Below are 23,126 nucleotides of genomic sequence, written 5' to 3' on the forward strand. Positions count from 1 at the left end.
TAATTGAAAACCAAACCCAAAAGCCAGCAATCAGAGCCTTTTCCGTGTCTCTTCAGTGTCACTACCCAACACTGTGGGCCGGGCAAGTGACTGCACAGCCTGGGAGGACGGCAGTAAGTGGAAGTGCAGCAGGCCCCCGCCTCCTGCTTCCTCCTGCTCCAGAGGGTCAGGCTGGATGGAGCACAAGCCGTTTGAACCCAGCCTGGCAGGGAGAAAGCAGATGGGCTCACCCAGCTGTCCCAGCAATACGTGCAGCACGGGCACACACGGCCGCACTGCTGTGGCCCTTCGTCAGGGAAACCACAGGGCAGGAAGAGCCAGCATGTCACACAAGTGTTTTTAATCAAAGCCTTTCACGAGTCCACTAACCACAGGATGAGTGACTCCCATCCCCTCCCTTAACACCATTCTAGCCCTGGCCGGTGTGGCTGTCGGTGGGAGCGCTGTCCTATGCACTGAAGGGTCCCGGGTTTGATTCCGTCAGGGCACAGTGGATTCGATCCCTGGTTGGGGTACGTACAGGAGGCTACTAATCGATGTTTCTCTCTCTCCCTTCCTTTCTCTCCAAAATCAATTAAACAAACACACAAACAATGCTATTCTAAAATGGCATCTGGGATTTGCTTCAGAACAATCCGAGTGGGGCGGCAGGAATACAGAGAACACGAGATAGGCCATGTGTTGGTGTAACTGTTAAGATGGGTGATGAGTATGTGAATATCATTCAATGTTATGTACAACTGGTATTTTTCATAATTAAAAAAATAGTATCTTACAAAAAAAGCAATTCTACAGGTTAATATAAAGTTTACTGGGAAATGCCAAATCAACAAGCACTGTACAGACAAGGTGACCTGGCAGTCTCCATGCGCCAAGCCTGCACCATTTTCCTCAGCGACACCTTAAGTCCTTTCTAAAGCGCTCATGGCCCCACGCTGTTGAGTAGTTTTTCTAAATGGTCAGTAAATTACAACAAACCCTGCCCTCACCCCGTGGAACTGACCTCCAGAAAAATTGAGATTCGCTTGTCCCGTCTGTCATCTAAATCACCTTTTCTACTTGTAGGATGCAAGAAGCACGCAGACAGGAAGCTGGCTTTCTTTGCAGACTTGCCCTGCCACATTATTGCTGACAAATTGTACAGTTTTATTAGCTAAAATGCCAACACACACCCAGGTGGGTGCTGTGCCCTGGACATTCTCTGCGGCCTTTCCCCCATCACCATGTCTCAGAGCCTGGGGCTGAATGCAAACACTCTGGAGATGTGTGTAGAAGCAGGGGGAAGGCCACGGCATGTTACTAAAAGGCAAGTCCCACTGCCAGTCTGGGCAGCATTCTCTCCCAGAGCAGAAGGCTGTGAGTCCCGACTGTCAGGGACTCTTGTCACCCCATCAATGAGTTCTCCGCTCTAACTGGCCACCGGGGCCATTGTCTTCTGACACAGCCTGGCCAGGAGCCCTGCCATCTGCAGAAGAGAGTTCACACCTTCGGCTATCTTCATATGAGTGTATCCAATTTCCTGAAAAACAAATAAAATTTAAATCTGGTTAGTAAGTGAGGGATAGATTTATTTTTTTTTAAATCTGTACTAACGGTTTACTCAAAATTGATGCAATGAATTCTAACTTCAACTAGAAAATGAACTCTAAGTTGTCATGTATTATGTTTAACTAAAGTTCAATTTATTTCCTAAAAGGATATTGGTATTTTTTTGTAAGATACTGTTAAGAAAATAAAAAAGGCAATATTAAAATATTTATATAACACATACCTGAATATACATAAAGAACACTCAAAACTAAGTAATGAGCCCTAGCTGGTTTGGCTCAGTGGATAGAACATCGGCACAGACTGAAGGGTCCTGGGTTCGATTCTGGTCAAGGGCACGTACCTTGGTCACAGAAGGCAACCAATTGATGTGTATCTCTCACATCAATGTTTCTCTTTCTCTCCCTCTCCCTTCCACTCTAAAAATCAATGGAAAAATATCGTTGGGTGAGGATAAAAAAAACAAACAAAACTCAGCAATGAGAAAACAAATCCAATTAAAAACGGGAGATTTGAACTGATACTTCATCAACGATTGGGGATGGCAAATAAGCACATGAAAAAGTGCTTGACATCATTAGCCACTGGGAAATGCAAATGAAAGCCTCTACAAGCCTATGGCAGTGACTAAAAATCCAACTGAGCATTCCAAGTGCTGGCTGGGATGTGGATCAGCTGAAATGCTCATCACTGTTGACAGGATGCAACATGCTACAGCCACTCTGGAAAAGTTTGGCAGTTTCTTATCCAATTAAACTTAGGCTTACCATTCGACCAAGCAACCGCACCTCCATACAATGGGATACTACTCAGCAATAAAAAGGAAGGGCCCACGGACCCTCACAGCAAACATATGAATAAATACAAAATACATTCAGCTAAGTGAAAAAGCCAGGCTCAAAAGACTATGTTTCTGCTTGATTCCATCTGTATCATATTCTGGAAAATTCTGTCTCCCAAAGAGAAAGCAGATCAGTGGTTTCCAGGTGACAGAGGGAAGGGACACGTAAAGTTGGGGGATTAGAGTTGTGTTTACACGACTGAATGATTTTGTTCACAGAATGCACCTAAGAGGCTGAATTTTCCTCTATGTAAATCATACCTCAATTAATCTGATCTTAAAGATGAAAAAACACACAAATCTCTAACGAGAGTCATTGTAAGGAACAGTAGGTCACTGACTGGTAGAATGGGCTTAAACAAACTCCCAGCCCCAGGACAAGCAGCCGCCCGCCTCCGTCAGAGCTGGGGACACTTTCTGAGCATCTTTCTGATGCCAGGCCTGTAAGTGAAACAAAGAGAACCACAGCGTGGCCGGAATCCTTGAGGAGAGGCATGGCTATACACTTACTGACCTTAATAAACTCCAGTTTCAAGTATTCTGCCATTTGGAAGGTTTTACACACTCGAAAAATGTTGCCAATGATGTCTTCTGGTGAGTAGCCAAGATGCCACAGGTGAGCGAGAATCTATACAAAAGAGAACATGCTGAGGCTGCTGAACTCCGTACATGACAAGGATACTCGGGAAACGAGGTTAAAGCCACACAAATCTCAGGCTGGTCACACTGCTCATCCTAGAAAACCCAAGCGATTCTGAGAATCAGCTGAGCACCATGGAGCTGGTGGGCCACGCCCTACATATCACGTGGGGATAATCTGACTGATTTTTCCAGCACAGATAATATTGCAGATTTTTTAAATGTATTGCAATGTCTACTACTGTCCCCGAGCCTCTTAAGCACTTTGATAGCCATCCCAGTATACCCTAGAGCAAAAGCAGGAGAACCCTGTCAGGGTGGGGAATGTCCGGCCTGCAGGCCGTTTAAGGCCCACGAAGTCATTTGGTCTGGCCCTGCCACGGCAGTAGGGGTGAGCTAATTGTTTGAACAGATATAGCAGGCTACTTTTTAAGTTGATAATTCTGTATGGCCCGCGAATGATGTTATAAATACCCAAATAGATCTCGGCAGAACAAAGGTTCCCCACCCCTGTAGTGTCTGCTATGCTTTCCCTAGCTAGAGAGTCCTAACCCACCCCCTGCAAGAGCAGCCCGAACATCCTGACCAGGGCAGGGATTAGAGCAGTGGTCTCGGCCTCCTGCCTTCTCACCACCCCCACTCCACACTACCTGGACTGCAGGGTCTGGAACCACTTGTTTTTGCCTTTGCTTCGGCACCTGGGGTAAATTCAGGGGTTCAGGGGGCAGGGAAGCTCTGTGTGCCTAAATCTGAAGGCTTCCTTCAGGCCCACTCGGTGACCCAATCCAGTACCTGGGTCTCTGCCTCCGTCTCCCTGCCTTGCACTCATTTCACATTAGTTCTAACCCTGCCTTAAAACTCAGTCAACTTCCAGCCTGATTTAGTGGGAGCAGGGAAACTGGCTGTGATCAGTCCAATGGCCTCAGATCACACCACTGCCACTCATGTGATTTCAGGGTCACGTGAACCACACGGTGTCCACTGGAACCTGCTCACAGACTCTACAATCAGGCCCGAACCCCCTGGGCTCTCCTCTCCTGGCTGACTGGGGACTGCTGGGTCCAGGATGCTCACTCCCATGATCCTCGGGAGGATGGAGGGAAAACCTCCCCTAACAGAGAAAGACGGCATCACTGCAAAGTAAGGAGTTAGGCTGGTCTTCCCTCGTGTTAGGTGAGCAAATCCCTGATGCAGAGACTGTAACTATAGTACAAAGACATGATTTTGAATTCCAGGTCTCCTACTTTTAAACAGTTGATACAGAGAGCGGAATTTAGCCTGTCATGGTTTTCTCATCTGTAGGGTGTACCAACTCCTAGCATCATTGTAAGAATCCAGGGGAGGGACGCACGTAAGCCCCCAGCACAGGGAACGCCCTCAGCCCTGCTCAGGACGAGGAAGGTCCCTCTGGACTCAGGGGAGGCGGAAGCAGCAGACCTTGTAGGCTTCGTCGATATTGGCATTCACACAGTGCTGGATCATCTCCTTCACCAGCAGCGGGTGCGGCTCGTCGCACACCTGACCAAACCGAAAGGAAGGTGAGTCAGCGCTGAGGGACCATCTGCGGAGGACCCTCACACCAGCTTCTGCGCGATGTAACCAACCTCTGAAATTTTTTTTTTCTCATTGAATTCTCCAGCAACAGAACCAGGTTGAGGAAAGCCCTTCGCCATCAAACAAGTCACCAAATAAAAAGAATATGATGTCGACTTACTGTAGTGAGGAAGGCTTCTGACACCAATTCTGCTACCAATTTCTCCAACAGAAGATGAATTAACAAGGGCCACTGAAGAATCTCCACTCAGGGGCAGCTTTAAAGCCACTATAAGTCACATCTCAGAGCCCTGGGGTGATCACTTGCCCAGAACCACTTAGAACTCACTAAGACTTGGGAGGTCTCCTGGGCCGGTCTCCCACTGGAATCGCACTGTCTTTCCCGGGACAGGGTCCCAGCCTCTCGTGACCCGAGCAGCCGCCTGTTGAGCCGGTGCAGCTCTCCCTGAGCCCAGAGGCTGCCCCTGCCACTCCCTCCATGGGCCTTGGAGTCCACCCTCTAGCGCAGGTCAACATTAAATCTAAACGACAGCCTTTGATATCTCCAGGCAGTGCCTACCCCTGCCCTTGGCCTTCCCTTCCCAGGTCAATGAACTCCCTCAGGATCCTGGTTTGCAGCCCTCGATGCTTTGCTCCAGGAGGAAATGAGACCTTAACTGTCACAACAGGTGACCAAGCAAGTTCCCCCCAGAGCCCTTGAAAATACCTCACTGCCCAGATCGAGGCAGAGGCTTTTTAGCACAGCTCTCTTTACCCACAATCCAGCCCTACCCAATTTTACCCCCATAAGAGGGGGAAATCAGACTGGGCTGTTGGATGTGGCCATCAGTTTTCAGAAGAATTCCCCAAAGGAAAATCCTGTCCTGTGGGAATGAGAATCTTTTGGCTTGACCTTGAGGAGCTCCGATACCCACACCAGGACAGGAAGTGCGGAGGGGAAGTCTCTGGTGGGAGCCAGGCCTGCAGAGGGGGAAGCGCTGGGCTCCCTCCTGGCCCCCAGTGGCTGGATGGTCTCGGACAGGCTGCCTGGGCCTGTTTCCTCGGCCACAAAATGCTGACGAGAGCGCGTGTGCAGGGGTGCTGTGCAGACCAGAGCACCCGGAAAGCACCAGCCTGAGGCAGCAGTGGCAGCACTGGCATGGATCGCACCCTGAGGGCATCGCAAAGTCCCTCCGACTCTCCAGTGAGGGAGTCAGGGGGACACATGGGAGGCAGAGCAAGCTCCCCCGCTCTGAGGGTGAGCCCCAGCGGCAGCACCGTGTCCATCCCCTTCCTTCCAGCACCTCCCGCCTCCACTCCACTGGCCCCGCAGATAGATAGTTCTGTAGACTGTGATGACCCAGCCAGCTTTTGTACCTTGAACACATTCTCACTGTTAATGAAGCCGAATCCTGAGAAAGTAGACTGCAAGTTGTTCAACGCCTGTTGAGGAGCAAAAACAACTGGGGTGATTTTGTGTCTCGGCCCTTCCCCACCTCTTTAGCTGAGCACCCTCCTTGCAAGCCTGCTCTCAATCACCCCAAGGCCCCATCAGTGTGTTGGTCAACACTCCCCACTCGGGCTCTGCGCAGCCATCACTTCCTTCTTCCCCTTAAAATAAGGGCATGGCAAGCCCAGGAGGTCCATGCCTCCGGGCAGCGACCGCACACACCTGCCGCATGTCTCCCTGGGCGGTGAAGATAATGGCTTCAAGACCATCGTCGGTGTAGGGCACATTCTCCTTCTCGATCACGTTCATTAACCTGGTGAGGACCTGGGCATCGGTCAGCTTTGTGTAGCGGAGGACTGCGCAGCGGGACTGAATGGGCTCTGAATGAGACAGGAAGAGAGTGAGGCTCCCGGCCAAGGATGGCATCGCCCTGCTGGTTCTGTAGTTACTCGGAAGCAGCTGCACAACCTGCACAGTCCAGCCACGCCAGCACCACTCTCTACCCAGCAGGCGCTCACCAGTGACTCGGTATTTAGGACTAAATTTCAAAATATTAACCAATAAGCAACAAGAGAGGCCTAAGCCAGTACTGCCTGGGATGTCCGTGGCTGGCCACGGCTTCCAGAAGGGAAAGACCCTTTAACATAGAGACACCCACATGCCACAGCCTGCAGTGAGCCAGTGCTGGCCCAGGTGGCCCCCAATCACTGTGTGTGCTGGGTGGGTCATGGCTTGCTGTTGGGGAGCCCCTCCCCTATCCAAGCATGAGCTCCCAAGGGCAGGAACAGAGCCTCACACAGATCTGTAGCCTCCACTGTGCCTCGTGCAGAGTAGATGCTGTGTGCACATCTGTCAAGTGGATGAGACTTCAAAGAGCAGCTTTCCTAAGAGTTAGTCCACCTCAACTTATCTCAGCGATTTTCAACCTGTTTCATTTCATGGCACACATAAACTAATACTAAAGTTCTGCGGCACACCAAAAATATATTTTTTTGCTGATCTGACCAAAAAAAAGGTATAATTCTGCTTCATTCACACCAGATGGTTACTGTTGTGTTGGCTGTTGTCACTTTTAAAAATATGTTTTTATTGATTTTTCAGAGAGAGAGAGGAAGGGAAAGGTAGAGAGACAGAAACATCAATGAGAGAGGAACACGATCGGCGGCCTTCTGCACACCCCCCCACTGGGGGATCGAGCCCGCAATCCGGACATACGCCCTGAACAGAAATCTAACCAGCAACCTCTTGGTGCATGGGTCGACACCCAACCACTGAGCCACAGCAGCTGGGCTGTCATTTTTTTATTTGACAATCGAGGGAAAGAGGTCAGTGTCCCTGACTAACTAGGTAGTGCATGTTTTAAAAAGTCTTACACACCAGATGAAAATTGCTGACTCATCTGAAAGCAGGAAGCCTCACAATGAACCTTATTAGCATATTTGATTTATCAGCACAGACAAGAGAAAGATCAATTAGGAACAGGAATACATATTTTAAGGCAATTAATATTCTAACTTCAATAGAAGTTTCCTCTAGTCAATTTTATCTTTTGAGACGTTCCAAAAGCTGAATTCACAGAATTTAAATACACGTCAGAATAAGGCAGCGTGGCCTTCCTCGATGTACACCCATCTCTTAACGCACGGCTCCAGGAATCACAGTGAGACTGGGCTATTAAGTTTCACAAGTTAGCTCTGCAGCAATTTGGTCACAAACCATTTCCTCTAACGCTGAGAAATAAATTCCTTTAGAGATCTCTTTTGTTTGCTATATCTCTTTAAAAATTAAAGTTAATCCAAATGCTGTATGTATCACAAAAATTACTTTCATAAAAAGCAAAGGCCAGAGCTGCCTCCACCAACACATGCAGTTTCAGATCACACAGCCCTGAGCAAAATGCACCGGGGGAGGCCTCTAAACATAACAGTGCCCCTGCCCTCATAGATTCCCACGGCTAAGGAGACAAGCACCATGCACACCCATCAGTCAAAACTTTCTGCAGTTTTCTCCATCACACCACTGATGTCTTGAAGGTAGAGAATGTTTCTCATTAAACTTTGTATGCCCTGCATTAGTGGTACCCACCACCTGAGACCAGAGTAAATGCTTATTGAGTGAAGAGCTGAATAAATTAATAAACAAATAATGACTATCCTGATAGAGTAAAAGGACATAAAGGATTTCTGGTAACACAAAGAGCCCACCAACTTTGTGGGGGCATCATGATTGATAACTAGTTTGTTTGTAACAGTGCACAATGGCCCCGGGGGAGGGGGGGCCTGTAGGGGAGCAAAGAGAAGGGAGAGTCAGATGGCTGAGCTCACACAGGATGGGGTTAGCAGGGCGGATGTGAGGCAAGGACAGCGGGACAAAAGAGCTGTGAGAAATGGTGAGAGACAGAGAAAGCTGGACTGTGCCTGAAGTCTGCATCAGAACGGGAAGGATGTGAGCCCTGACTGGCTGTGGGTACGTACAGGGGTGCAGGTTCGATCCCCAGTCCCCAGTCTGAACAAGTGTGAGAGGCAACCAAATGATGTGTCTCTCACACTGATATCCCCCCCCCCCTCTCTTTCTCCATACTCCTCCGTTCCATTCTCTCTAAAAAAAAATCAATGGGAAAAATATCCTGGGGTGAGGATTAACAAAACAATAAGAAAAAGAGAAGGATGTGAAACCAACAGGAAGTTGAGATGCTGAAAGGGGGAGAGGGGATAAAACTGTGAGAAAACAAATTGATGGAGGGGGGACTGGAAGAACACATGCCAGGTCAGAGAGAAGACTAACATGTAAGGTTTCACAGGTGAAGCAATTCCTGGCAATAACCAAGTCCGGTGTGCAGACGCAGTGCATGTGCAGTGCTCAGGCCCACAGAAAGTGCAGGAACATGTCTGGAGAGCGGCAGTGACTATGACACTGTGCACAGGATATCAAAATGTCACGTGTGCTTGTGATGGTGCAAGAGGCAGAAAGATGTGGGTTGCCAATCTCAGCTCCTCCACCTGCTTTGTGACCTTGGGCAAATTACTAAACCTCTCTGAGCTCCAGTTTTCTCATCTCTAATGTGGAGCTGATAATACCTCTGCAAACAGTTATATAAGAGTAAATGAAAAAGTTGATTACATGGCATAGTGCTTGGCTCACGTCAGGCAATCAAAAAGCCCCTACTCTTCTGTTGCTAAAGAGCCAAAGGAGGACCATGTAGACCGCAGACACCCAGAGCTGACACTCACCTATGATTTTATCTGAAGCATTGCAAGCAAGAGCAAAGCGAGTCGTTTTGGAGTAGATTTCCATGGTTCTCCTCAAGGCTTGCTGGGCTCCATCAGTCATGCTGAGAAGAAAAATATAAGAGTGCAGTTGGCAACTGTGACCAGAAGCCCTCGGGACACAGATCTCTCCCTAGAGGCTGGGAACCCTGACCTCCGCACTGGGCATGCTCAGCCTCTCCTCATGAGCCTGTTTGGGTCTTCCACAGGCAGGTGCCCGTGGGCATGGAGCAGAGGCTCTGCGGCCAGGCTGCCTGGCCCACCTGAAGCTCTTTCTTTTTTTCTTTTTCTTTTTTTAAATATATTTTATTGATTTTTCACAGAGAGGAAGGGAGAGAGATAGAGAGTTAGAAACATCGATGAGAGAGAAACATCGATCAGCTGCCTCCTGCACATCTCCCACTGGGAATATGCCCGCAACCCAGGTACATGCCCCTGACCGGAATCGAACCTGGGACCCTTCAGTCCGCAGGCCGATGCTCTATCCACTGAGCCAAACCGGTTTCGGCTGAAGCTCTTTCATCTGCTAGTTTTGGGACCACAGGTACATTATCTGAGCCTCAGTGTCATCACCTATAAGGAGATAATGATACTGCCTACGCCAGTGGGTTGTTGATGACAATTAAATGAGATAATAACATGTAGAGTACCTGGGATAATGTAATGCTTACATATAAGTGCTCAATAAATGTTGGCTATTATTGCTATAATGTTACAGTAAAATAGGTTAAGGTGTAGTGAACTATGTACTATAACATGGCAATTACAATGTCCCGAGCAAGACTATAATAATGTGGAGCACTGCTTTTTATATTAAAAGGAAAAAACAGGATACAAAAATTACATATATTATGATCTTAACTATGTAAAAATATATAGTGTAGAAAAAGAAAATAAAGCAAGATATTAACAATATTTTCTAAATTTTCTTCAAAGAATATGAGTTACTTTTTTAAAAACGTCATTTAAAACTTTTAATTTAGACCGGTAATGGCTAACATTGTGAATGTACTAAATGTCACCGAATTACACACTAAAATGGTAAGTTTTATGTTATGTGTATTTCACAACAATAAAAAAAAACATTTAAATTATTCATCATGTAAGTGATGCTGGAACAAACATATTAGCTGACTGTCTTAGACAAATGTTTGTAAGTTAATTAAGATGACTTTAGGCCTCAGGCTTCTATTAAATTGCTTTTGAAGATAAGCAAATATACCACAAAAGTGCAAAGGCAAAGCTTTTTCTCTGGATTTAATAAAGCCAGATAAGAGACTTAGAGATCAAGGTCAAATGTCTGACAAAGCACTCCACCTGTCTGCTTCATCCAGGATGATGATCTTATGTCGTCCTTTGGGAAGGGTGACTTTCTGCTGGGCGAACATTTTGATTTTGTTTCTCACAACATCAATGCCCCTGAAACAACAAGCCAGAAGTTAACTGTCACCTTCTGAGACAAAATCCGTTACCTTCATGGGAACTTTAACCCTCAGACATCATCATGGACCGAATTTTAGTTTTTAAGTTTCCTTTTTGAACAATTCTATTTTCAAGAATTGAAATTTCATTACTTTTATTCCTTTTTGGAGGTTTTCAGAACAAAGAAAAAATTTACTATTTATAATGAGATTCATTTTATCTTGTATTAACCATATGGGTCCACTGAATTATTTTACAATCTCAGATATATTTTAAAGTCTTAGTGTTCTTTTTCTTCCTGTATCTTAAAACTGTTCGGTATTTCATCATCCTAGTAATTATTGCATCATTACTCATCAATTATTCCCAACTATGTTAAAAATAACTAAAATAATAAGAAAATGAAAGAATGATGGAATTGCCTAAAAGAATAAAGCAATAGTGAAAGAAAAATACTATTACTATTGTCTCATACTTCATTTTTTGGTGTGTTCTTGAGGTACTGTATTGTCTTTCTAGAAGGCATAAGAGAAGTTCAGATACTCTGTCTTTGCTATCTTTTTTAAAGCTTTCACTGACCACAACTAAAAAAACATCCAACTTTTCATTTTCCATGCACAATGTCAAAGAGAAAAAAATTGACAGGAAGATGTTTCATAATTATTAGACAAATCAGAAAATGACTGCAGAGAAGCGAATAGACTCTAGACCAGCCATGGGCAAACTACAACCCGCGGGCTGGATCCGGCCCGTTTGAAACGAATAAAACTAAAAAAAAAAAAAAAGACCGTACCCTTTTATGTAATGATGTTTACTTTGAATTTATATTAGTTCACACAAACACTCCATCCATGCTTTTGTTCCGGCCCTCCGGTCCAGTTTAAGAACTCATTGTGGCCCTCGAGTCAAAAAGTTTGCCCATCCCTGCTCTAGACTCTAATGATGGTGAAATTGATCACATAAGCAACATCTCAGACCATGTTTCCTCAGATGCCAAAATCATAGGTGCATTTTCTCAAACTTAAGAATCAAGGCGTGTGCTCACTTTGGCAACACCTATGTGAAAACTGGATGACACAGAGAAGATTAGCATGGCTCCTACACAAGGATGACATGCAAATCTGTGAAATGCTCTGTATTTTAAGAATCAGTAAGTCATGGGGATGTGATGTACAGCATAGGGAATCCTATATAATAACAGACAAACATGGTAATTGACCGTACCTTCACTATGCATCCCATTGGCTAATCAGCATGATATGCAAATTAACCACCAACAAAGATGGCGGCCAATTTGCATACTGCAGGCAGGGCAGGACAGCGCAAGCCACCATCATGCCCGCCATCCAGGGCAGGCCTGGCCCCGCCTTGCCACTGGGGATCTGATCGGCGGGTCCCCGGCAGCAAGGCAGGCCAGACCCAGAAGCCCCAGAAGCCAAGACAGATTATGAGGGTGAATCAAAAATAAAACCCACTTTAAATATAAAGACACATACAGATTAAAAGTAAATGATTTAAGCTGCAGCCTGTTTTGTTCAGTGGATAGAGCATTATCCCGTGGACTGAAGGGTCCCAGGTTCGATTCCAGTCAAGGGCATGTACTTCAGTTGCTGGCTTGATCCCCCGTCCCTATCAGAGCATGTGCAGGAGGCAACCAATCAATGTGTCTCTCCCTTTCCCTTCACTCTCTCTAAAATTCAATGGAAAAATATCCTTGGGTGAAGATTAACAAAAACAAAGTAAATGGATTAAGTAACATTAAAGAGATTATAAGAAAAATATATTCCAAATTTTGTTAGTTGTATAATGGTTATGTTTAAATTATTAACACCTAAGAAATTGGATGAAGGGTACATATAATATGCTGTAGTATTTCATAGTTTTTTTTTACATGTATGAGATTATGAAAAATCTCCTAATTGCTTCTAGCATAATTTATTAAATTGTGCTAAAATTTACAAGGGTTCAATTAAAAAATATCTTAATTCTAAATGATATAATAGAAAATATATAATAGTGCAGTTATAAGCACTTATCTGAAAATAAAAATTTAAAGAAGTGAATTTAAAGAAGGGATTAGCCAAAGAAAATATATGCACAACCCATGGACACAGACAACAGTATAGTGGTGGCCAGAGAGAAGTGGGGGGCAAGAGCTGGGTAGAGGGGGCAAAAGGGGGGAAATAGGGACATCCTATATAATAATAATAAAAGGCTAATATGCACATTGACTGAATGGCAGAATGACTGGTTGCTATGATGTGCACTGACCAACAGGGGGCAGATGCTCAATGCAGGAGCTGCCCCCTGGTGGTCAGTGCACTTCCATATGGGAAGTGCCACTCAGCCAGAAGCTGGCTCATGGCTGGCCAGTGCAGTTGTGGTGGCAGGAGCCTCTCCCACCTCCGTGGCAGCACTAAGAATGTCCAACTAACGGTTTAGGCCGGATCCCTTGGGTTTAGCCCGAGGGCTCCCTGGCTGCCAGAAGGATGTCTGACTGCAAGCTTAGGCCTGATCCCCTGGGGAGTGGGCCTAAGTCGACAGGTGGACATCCCCCAACGGGTCCTGGACTGTGAATGGGCGCAGGCTGGGCTGAGGGACACCCCCCGGCCCCGAGTGCACAAATTATTGTGCACTGGGCCTCTAGTATAGTCAATAATACTGTATAGGGTCAGATGGTGACTAGACTTACCATGGAGATCACTCCATTAGGTGTATAAATTTTAAATAAGGACAAACACTAAATATATTTTCATCTGGCTAGTCACTCAACAGGAAGGACTTCATTCCCCAATATCCTATGATACGAATTTGGACCTTCTGTTTTGATAAAAGAACATATGACAGCACTCTTTCATCTTTTATGTTTGTATACCAACATTTACAAGGTACAGTTTGTAACTGATCAAAAGCTGAAGGCTGGTTTGTATACAAAGGTGATATAGAAATGTAAAAAAGTCATTGTATTGATCATTCAAATAGGTTTTTATAAACCTAAAATTAAAAATATCTTGCAATTATGGGCTATTCTTTCTTCAACAAAATTATGAGTCACTAAAGTTTTAAAAAATAATGCGTTTGATGATGTAAGTGTAAGAAGAGGTAGTAAGAATCAGCATTGAGAAAATAGGTTGATTACAGGCTCATTCATGACAGCTGAAGAGCCGTTAGATGCATCCCAAGAACATTGCCTGTTTCAAGTCTACATAGATCTTCAAAATTAGGACAATATTAAAGAGCTGAGATCTGCATCCTCAAGGAATAACCAAAGATAGACTTTGCAGACTTTTTATTTAACAAGTCCTCATTTCATAATCCTCTATTTCATGTCTGAAAAGTAAACCAGCACTTCATACCATTAGGATGGCTACTAACAACAAACCAAAAAATGTGTCGGCGAGTATGTGGAGAAATTGGAACCCTGAACACTGTTGGTGGGAATGTAAAAGGGTGCAGCTACTATGAAAAACAGCATGGAGGTCCCCCCAAAATTAAACACAGAATTACCAAGTATAATCTAGCAATTCTAAGTATATATCCAAAAGAATTAAAAGCAGGGTCTTAAAGAGATATTTATACACCCATGTCATAGCAGCATTTTCATAATTCACAAATGTCCAGAAGATGAAAGAAGCCCAAACATCCATCAGCGGATGAAGGAATAAGCAAACCGTGGTGGTCTACCCTTACAAAGGGATATTATTCAGGCTTAAAAAGGAAAGAGTCTGACAGATGCTAGAGTTTGGCTCCTTGGGTGAATCGTGAGGACATATGCTAAGTGAAATAAGCCAGCCACAGAAAGACAAATACTGTATGAAACCACTTAGATGAGGCATCTACAATAAAATCAAGTTCATAGATACAGAAAGTAGAATGGTGGTTGCCAGGGGCAGAGGGAGGGGGATGGTACAGAGTTTTAGTTCTGGAAGACAAAAAAGTTCTGGAGATCATCGGCTACACAACAATGTCAATATATTTAACCCTACTGAACTGTGCACTTAAAAATGAGTAAGCTGGCCCTGGCCTGTCGCTCAATTGGTTGGAGCATCACCCCATACAACAAATGGCTGCGGATTGATTCCCATTCAGGGCACACACCTGGGTTGCGGGTTCAATCCCCAATCAGGGCGCATATGAGAGGCAACCAATCAATGTTTCTCTCTCACAGCGATGTTTCTCTCTCTCTCTCTCTCTCTCTCTCTCTCTCTCTCTCTCAAAATCAATGAAAATATGGGGGAGGATTAAAAATAAAATGAGCAAGATGGTAAATTTTATATTGTGTATTTTACCACAATTAAAAGTAATATTTAAAATTTCCATTAACAAAGTTAAGCCATCAAGTCTAGTGCCTATGATGCCATCTTGATGAGCCAGCAATTCCCATTCTATTTCACTGGGAAGGATTAAAGGAAAACATAAAGCTGGCTAGGCAAGCTCCACATACAACACAGAATGGAAAAAAGGCCATTTCTATAACAATTCACAATGTAAAACACTTGCTGCCCTTCAGTCCTAACTCCCAGACGTACCTGTCATTTGAGGCATTGAGTTCCAAAACAGCATCCTTGAGAGCTGGGCCCAGAAGAGCTCGTGCCAAACACAGGATGCTTGTAGTTTTGCCAGTTCCTGGGGGGCCCTAGGAATGAGATATCCAATGAGTGCTCGAGCCAGCAGAATGAACTTACCATAGCTCCTGATGGACATTCACCACTTTTCACACTCACCTCCCCCTCGAGCCCTCCACCCCAACCCACAAGCCTCCTGACCAATTTTGGGGAAATATTTTCCTTTGCAGAGGGCAATGTCAGGGCTCTGCTGGTAACTGGCCTCTCTGAGGAGGAGCTCTGTGCACAAGAAAGCACTCAAGAGGGAAGTGAAAATGAGACTTCAAGACATCACCAGGGCCAGGACTGAGTACTCACAGCAATGATAATATTGGGCACATTCCCTTCTCGAGCAAAGACCTGAAAGAAGAAATGTTCATTAAAATGTTTATTAACCTATAAACCATAAGAAGCCAAGCCCCCCCAGCCACACAGGCCTGTGTAAACATGGCTACAAATTTCTCCAAATGGATGCCCCATGGAACACTCACCTCAGCACATTCTAAACCGAATTCGTCATTTCCCCCTACAAACCTGAGGCCCCACCCACATTTCCCCTTCCATGGACTGTCAATGCCATCAACACTACCACCCAAGCCAGGAACCTGGAGGTCACTGTCACCGTTAACAAGGCCTTCCTCCTCACCCCACACAGCGCCTTAATTACAAAGATTCAGTCATTCCTGGTCTCTCTGCTGCTCATCACCCCAATCCATTTCCCATACGGCAACCACAGCTAATTTTCTCACACACACATCTACTGAAAAAATTTTTATCTGATTGAAACCCTTGTATGACTCTTTACTGCTCTCATCATGAAGCCCAAACTCTTTTTCTTTCCTATTTATTTACTTATTTATTTTTATTGAATTTATTGGGCTGACATTGGTTAACAAAATTATATAGGTTTCAGGTGTTCAATTCTAAAATACTTCACCTGTATACTATTCTGTTCATCACCCCGAGTCAGGTCTTCTTCAATCACCATTCATCCCCTATGCTCTCTCCTACCTCCTCCTCCCCTCCTTCCCCTCTGGTAATTACCATGCTGTCGTCTGTGTCTATGTTTTGGTTTTGTCTGTTTGTTTGCTTAATCCTTTCACCTTTATAATTTCATTCATATGTGGAATCTCATCGACAAAATAAACCAAGAAACGAAATAGAAACAGACCCACAGACAGAGAACAAACTGACAGCTGTCAGAGAGGAGGTGCGTTGTGGGGCTGGGAGGAAAAAGGTGAAGGGAGCTGGGGATTTTCCGATGTAAATTAAGGCGTGACTAGGCTGGCTTCATAAGGCCCAAACTCTCAAACATGGCTCATGAGGCCCTGCCCAATCTGGATCCTGCCCACCTCATGGGCTCATTTCTCACACACCCCAATACATCTACAGCCCTGCTATCAGGAGCTCATGGACCAGAAGCATCAGCATCCCCGGGAGCGTGTTAGAAATGCAGAATCTGGCCTCACCTCCAGAACTACTGCCCCAGAATCTGCATTTTAACAAAAGCCCCAGGCAATACACATGCCCATTAATGTCTGGAAAGCACTACTCCAATCAGATGGCATCCCACCCAAGAACAAGCTAAGCTTTCTCACCTCAGGGCCTTTGCACATGCTATTCCTGCTACCTCTTCTCTCTCACTCCTCCCCTCCAAGTCTGGCTAACTCCCACTCAAACTTTGGTCTCACTTCTTCCACTTGAGAATAAAGATATTGTGAGGGTTAACTCTTCCCATGTGCTCCCTCAGCACCTTGTCCTCCTCTAGCAGAGTGCTTAGCACATGGCCTGCTGACTTAAATGCTACTCCATTAGACTAAAAATCTTACTCGGGCAGGAATAATATCTATTTATATCAAAAGTTCCTAACACTGCACCATAGCTGTCCCAGAAAACATACTCAAATATTTGTAAAATGAATGCATTCGTAAAATAAATAAATACCTTGTTAGCTATTATAGTGTAAGCACAGATTACTACAGAGATTGTCTTTGTCATGACTCAATTAGTTGGGCTTCTAGATTCTGCCTAAAGATGGCTTGGAATTCAAAGCTTGCTTTACTGCTAAACATTTCTGCCTGCCCATTTTGAAGCCAGCTGCCTTGTCACTTAGTCCCTCTAGGCAGAGGTTGGCAAACTATGGTGGGAGGGGCATGAGGGGAGTGGAGGTAATCTAGCTTGAGGCCTGTTTTTGTGATGCCCCTAGCTAAGAATGGCTTTCACATTTTTAAAGGATTGTTGAAAAAATAAACAGAGTATTTGTCAAATATAGTTATACTAGTGGCCTGGTGCACAAATTCATGCTCATTGAAAGTAAATTAATTAGAAGAAATATTTTAATATCGCTATTTGTCCTTTCTCTATTATAATAGAAGTGTCAACCAAATTCACGATGACAGATCAAAACACACATGTGCGATTGGTGCCAGCGAGAGCTTTATATATGTAGATAAACTTACTTAATTAGACCTGCTTTCTGATTTAGCTAAACTTTTTCCATTCCAGTGAAGCACACCAACTTCTCTTTCAGGTAATTGTCAGCAATACAGCAGTAAATATCAACATGAAGCACATTATTATTGTAGATCACACAGGGAGAACAAAGGGTAAAATATTTAACTGCAGCAGTGTTTGACTATATTCTGCACAGTGAGAAAACCTTAAGTGACTTTCAAGGTCCACCATTTCTTACTTCTTTTCAGTAGGGTCAAGTTTCTAAGCTTTCTAAATCTCCGTTTTTCCAGCTAATGAAAAGGAAATAGGACTCTACCGAGTCTCCTATCTACCTACTCCAGGACTTCTGTGAGGATCAAATGAGATGAGGCACAAATAAACGCTTCACAGACATTTGGTTAAAGTGTGAAATGTTCGCACCCGGCTATGAAGCATGTCATGTTCCTGGGCTGAAGAAACTCCAAGGAGGCTAGTTGCTAGGGAGAGGAGGCCGGGCGTCGCTCCATGACATCGTTACCACAGCAACAGTTTCTGGGCTGGGCTGGGCTGGGCTATGGGCCGCATTTTGTGCCATGGGGTCTCGGCAGCATTGGCTGCAATTTGGTGGGCTGTCGCTCCAGGGTGTTTTGAAAATAAAATATGAATGTTTCCTGTATAATATATGAATGTTTCTGATAAGAAATTCTAAATAGTTAAGAGTACCTGTTGAAAAGATACCAAATAATGGTTTAACTGGACAACCTTAAAATTAGCATAGAGAACAATCCTACGTTATATTTTAGTTATTCAACAAGATTGAGAGATTATATAGTCAGATTATAACATTCTTGTCTACTTTATTCTGTCTGGTTACAAATTTTTTTTTAATTTCAATAAAAACATGCATCTTAAATGGGAAAAACAAAACAAAAACAAAAAATGGTCCATGGTGCCGTTTCTCTGTAAATGGCCAGTATGTGTCACAGCAGCTCCTGCGTTGAGCGTCTGCCCCATGGTGGTCAGTGAGTGTCATAGCAACCAGTTGGACACAGCATATTAGTCTTTTACACTATACTAGAGGCCCGGTGCACAAAAATTTGTGCACTCGGGGGGGAGAGGGGGTCCCTCAGCCCGGCCTGTGCCCTCTCGCAGTCTGGGACCCCTCGGGAGATAACGACCTGCTGGCTTAGGCCTGCTCCTGGGTGGCAGAGGGCAGGCCCAATCCCTAGGTGCAGCCCCTGGTCGGGCTCAGAGCAGGGCCGATTGGGGAGTTGGGGCGCTGCCCCCGGTCATGCACAGAGCAGGGCAGATCGGGAGGTTGCGTTGCCACCCTCAGTCACGCTCAGGGTAGGGCCGATTGGGGGGTTGGAGCACCGCCCCTTGTCACACTCAAGGCAGGGTCGATGGGGAGGTTGTGGCACCACAACCTGTCACGCACAGAGCAGGGCGGATCAGGGGGTTGGGGCGCCGCCCTCTATCACCCACAGAGCAGGGCTGATCAGGGGGTTGGGGTGCCGCCACTCTCACACTCAGGGCAGGGCCGATGGGGAGGTTATGGCTCTACCCCGTCACACAGAGTAGGGCCCCTGGGGTGGGGGGGTTGGGGCGCCGCACCCTGTCACACAGAGCCGCAGGGCGATCAGGAGGTTGGGGAGCTCCCCCCTATCAGGCACAGAGCAGGGCCGATCAGGGGGTTGGGGCACTTTCCCCTGTCAGGAACAGAGCAGGGCCGATAGGGAGGTTGTGGCCCCGCCCCGTCACACACAGAGCCACAGGGCGATCAGGGGGTTTGGGCACTGCCCCGTCACACTGATCCCAGAGCCGGGAGGCCTCTCGGCTCCGCTGATCCCAGTGCTGGGAGGCATATTACCCTTTTACTATATAGAATAGAGGCCTGGTGCATGGGTGGGGGCTGGCTGGTTTGCCCTGAAGGGTGTCCTAGATCAGGGTGGGGGTCCCCACTGGGGTGCGTGGCCAGTCTGGGTGAGGGGCTGAGGGCTGTTTTCAGGCTGGGACTGAAGCTCCCAACCACTCCTTTTTTCTTTTTTTTTTTTTTTTTATTCGGGGCCAGCTTTAGCCTGGCTCCAGCTCTGAGGCCTCAGCTGCTGAAAGTAGGTATCTGGTTTGTTTAGGTTCTATAATCGAAACTCTGTATCAACTCCAGCTCTGAGATCCTGGGCTTGCTGAAAGCAGGTTTCTGGGGTTTTGTTTAGCTTCTATATTTGTTACAATGTTCAAACTGCAGGCTCAGAGGCCAGTAAGGCAGGCGGGGAACGTTGGAGTCCTCCGTCACTGAAGCAAGCAAGCCTCATGTTCAGTTTAAGCTGCCTGGCTGCCGGCCACCATCTTGGCTGACAGTTAATTTGCATATCACCCTGATTAGCCAATGGGAAGGGTAGCGGTTGTACGCCAATTACCATGTTTCTCTTTTATTAGATAGGATAATATAGATATTTGCAAAAAGCCTATGGTATCTATTAAATTGCCTTTACAGAAAGTTTGCCAAGCTTGCTCTTGTCTGATAATGCCTCTTCAATAAGCCAGCCCTTCAAACATCTGAAGTTACCCACCACCTATAGGCATCCCCAAACTGAATGTCTCCTACTCCCTCAACACTTCTGGATCCATGGCTTACCCCCATCCCCCACCTTGGCTGTCTTGCTCCAAATGCCGTGAGCTTTATCAAGGCACAATAATGTGGTATAAGTTCATATATATATATGTGCATATATATATATATATATATATATATATATATATATATGTATATAAATTAAAAAAAAAAAAAAACACCCACCTCCAGCCGGCTCACAGTGTCTTCATTCCCAACTACTTCATTCAACTTCACTGGTCTATATTTCTCAACCCTGTTTTTAAGAAAATGCATAAAGATGTTGACATAGCTATTTTCATGCTACACAAAAGGAAGCACTAAAGAGCAGCAATCCTCAGCTTTGTCAGGTGATATACATTAAAAAAAATACATCAATTGGCGGCAGGTTTTAAATTTAAGGGGTGCCCAAGTGCCATTTCAAAAGCTAAGTGCATGAGAATTACACACCGGAAGCTCCAAACCCACCACGGCACAGAAATACCTGTTGTTGCTGGAGAAGGGCCAGCGCGGGCCATCTGGACCCATGTGATCCTGTGCAGCAACAGTCTGCCCGTCACAACAGAGATCCAGCACACACAGCACTGACATCATTTTTTTTTCTTTTTAAAAGCACTTCACGAATTTGCGTGTCACCCTTGTGCATGGGCCATGCTAATCTTCTCTGTATCGTTCCAATTTTTAGTATATGTGCTGCCGAAGCGAGCACAGCACTGACATCATTTGATCTGACAGATATGGATGTAACTGAGCCTCCTCATGCCTTCCCTGGCAGTTTCTACAGACTTGACAAGCCGCACAGCAGGGCTGGCTAGACAGAAACCACAGGCCTATCTTGTGACCCTATTAGGCTATGTGGAGTGGACAGGCTAGTGGCCTAGTCAGACCAATACTTCTCTCTTGATTTTTAGAGAGGAAGGGAGAGGGACAGAGACAGAAACATAGATGAGAAACATCATTGATTGGCTGCCTCCTGCACGCCCCCACCTCCTTTCCCAGGGGCGGGGGGGAATTGAGCTTGTAAACTGGGTATATACCCTGACTGGGAATTGAACCAGTGATCTCTTGGTTCAATCACTGAGCCACACTGGCGGGGCAATGCTTCTCTTTTAAACGAATAAGCAAACTATGCTAGAGAGAAAATGACTTTCTTCGGTGAGAATAGAAGTGGAAGATATACAATGACTTAACCATCAGGACTTCCTCAGTCCTTTACAACACTCCCTGATTATGCAGGTACTAGTTGTGCTCCAGAAACAGCGGCATGCAAAGAAGCTTGTTTGTCACATACTACAGTAAACAGACAGTTCCCCTCCAAGACCAGCAGATAAAGCATGCTTGTTCCTGTTCATTTATTCTTCAGACTCAGTCCCTTCCAGGTGCCAAGCACTGTGAAAGGAGGTAGAGATCTCAAGGGGAGGAAAGCAGAAGATACAGAGATAAGCAAGACATGGTGATTGCTCTGAAGGGCTTTCCAAATGGCAGGGAGATAAGAGCTTAGGAAGTCCCACTACCGTGCTAGACTCGTTATAGAAACCAAGGGCTGCGAAGCTGAGGGAATCACCACCTGGGACTGTTAGGAGCTGAAATTTGTGCTGGACTGTGAACAAGGCAAAGATGCTCTTCCTTCAGGGCCTTCATAGCTGCTCCATCTACCTGCAAGGTTTCTCCAGTCACAGGGCTTCCTCCCTGAGTTCAGGTCTTTGCTCAGATGCCATCTCATCAGAGGCCTGCCCCGAACACCACAGCTATTTACTCCACAGCACTTGCTTTTTTACTTTGTCTTTCTCTATCAAATGTAAACTCCCCGAGAGCCGTTTGTTTTGTATACTCAAGTATCCTAGGTATGTAGTGTTGTGCATGAAAAATATAATGCCAGCCACATGGGTAATTTTAAACTTCCTGGTAGTCACATTACAAAAGGCAAAACAGATGAAGTTAATTTTACTAATATTATTTATGAACCTAATATATTAAAAATGTTGTCATTCTCAACATGTAGCAACGTAAAAATTACTAATGAGTTCTTCTTAATACTAAGTCCTCAAAAGCCAGGCGTATATTGTGCACTTATAGGCCATCTCAATTCTGACTAGCTCCATTTCCAGGGCTCAACAGACTCATGCGGCTAGTGGCTGGGGGGCTGCCCAGCGCAGCTGTACATATTCCAATACATTATACTGCATCCACTTAGGTATCTGCTCTCATCGAGAAGAGGGGCGGGCCTGGCCGGTGCCTGGGCTGGCTGGGCGTCTTCCTGGGCACGGAAAAGGTTGCCGGTCCACGGAGTCGGGCACCTACACAAAGCACCCAACCGACCAACCAACCGATGTTTCTCTCTCCCCTCCTCTCCCTAAGCAATGTTCTGACCGACACTGCGTTTCCAGGGGCAGACCGGCCACCCTCGACCCCGGGTGGGCTAAGCGACCCGTGTCCCTCGCCCTCTTCAAATAATCTCCCGGACACCCCCCTTGAGCCCCCGGCTCCGCTCAGGCCCCCGATCTTCCGCCCCTGGGTTCCCCCGGGCACGACCCGCCGCTCGCCCACCGACGCTCCCAGAGCACCCCTCATTTACGGCCTGGGCCCTCACCACGGCAGCTCGTAGTGGCCGGCGCTGCCGGGGGCCTTGCTGGGGACCGGGGCAGGGTCCTGGGCCCCGTGCTCGGCCGCCCCACTGCAGCTCTCCTCCACCTCCATGCTCCCGCCGCCTCTTCCCGCCGCCCGAGGCCCCGCCCCATGATGTCATCACGCAAGCCCCGCCCCTGGAAACGCGAGGGAC

General features: G+C 46.0%; 1 protein-coding gene across 3 annotated transcripts; it reads right to left on the reverse strand.

The window, feature by feature from the left end:
- Nucleotides 1-325: 325 nt before the first annotated feature.
- On the reverse strand, nt 326-23,076 carry RFC2 (replication factor C subunit 2). Of its 3 annotated transcripts, XM_081090204.1 has the most exons (12): nt 22,938-23,076; nt 20,534-20,603; nt 18,178-18,407; nt 15,622-15,663; nt 15,229-15,335; nt 10,595-10,696; nt 9,242-9,342; nt 6,234-6,391; nt 5,939-6,004; nt 4,466-4,546; nt 2,904-3,017; nt 326-1,519 (listed from the first exon to the last, which is right to left on the reverse strand). In XM_081090204.1, the coding sequence occupies exons 3-12, from the start codon at nt 18,190-18,192 to the stop codon at nt 1,409-1,411; spliced, it is 897 nt and encodes a 298-aa protein (XP_080946330.1). In that variant the 5' UTR covers nt 18,193-18,407; nt 20,534-20,603; nt 22,938-23,076; the 3' UTR covers nt 326-1,408. The 3 variants fall into 3 exon arrangements, with proteins under 3 accessions (XP_080946330.1, XP_080946328.1, XP_080946329.1); XM_081090202.1 differs by lacking the exon at nt 18,178-18,407 and having other exon boundaries at nt 22,938-23,064; XM_081090203.1 differs by lacking the exons at nt 10,595-10,696; nt 18,178-18,407 and having other exon boundaries at nt 327-1,519; nt 22,938-23,070.
- Between the last annotated feature and the right edge of the window lie 50 nt (nt 23,077-23,126).

This window comes from Myotis nattereri (assembly GCF_964212035.1).
Source record: "Myotis nattereri genome assembly, chromosome: 4".
Classification (NCBI taxonomy): Eukaryota; Metazoa; Chordata; class Mammalia; order Chiroptera; family Vespertilionidae; genus Myotis; species Myotis nattereri.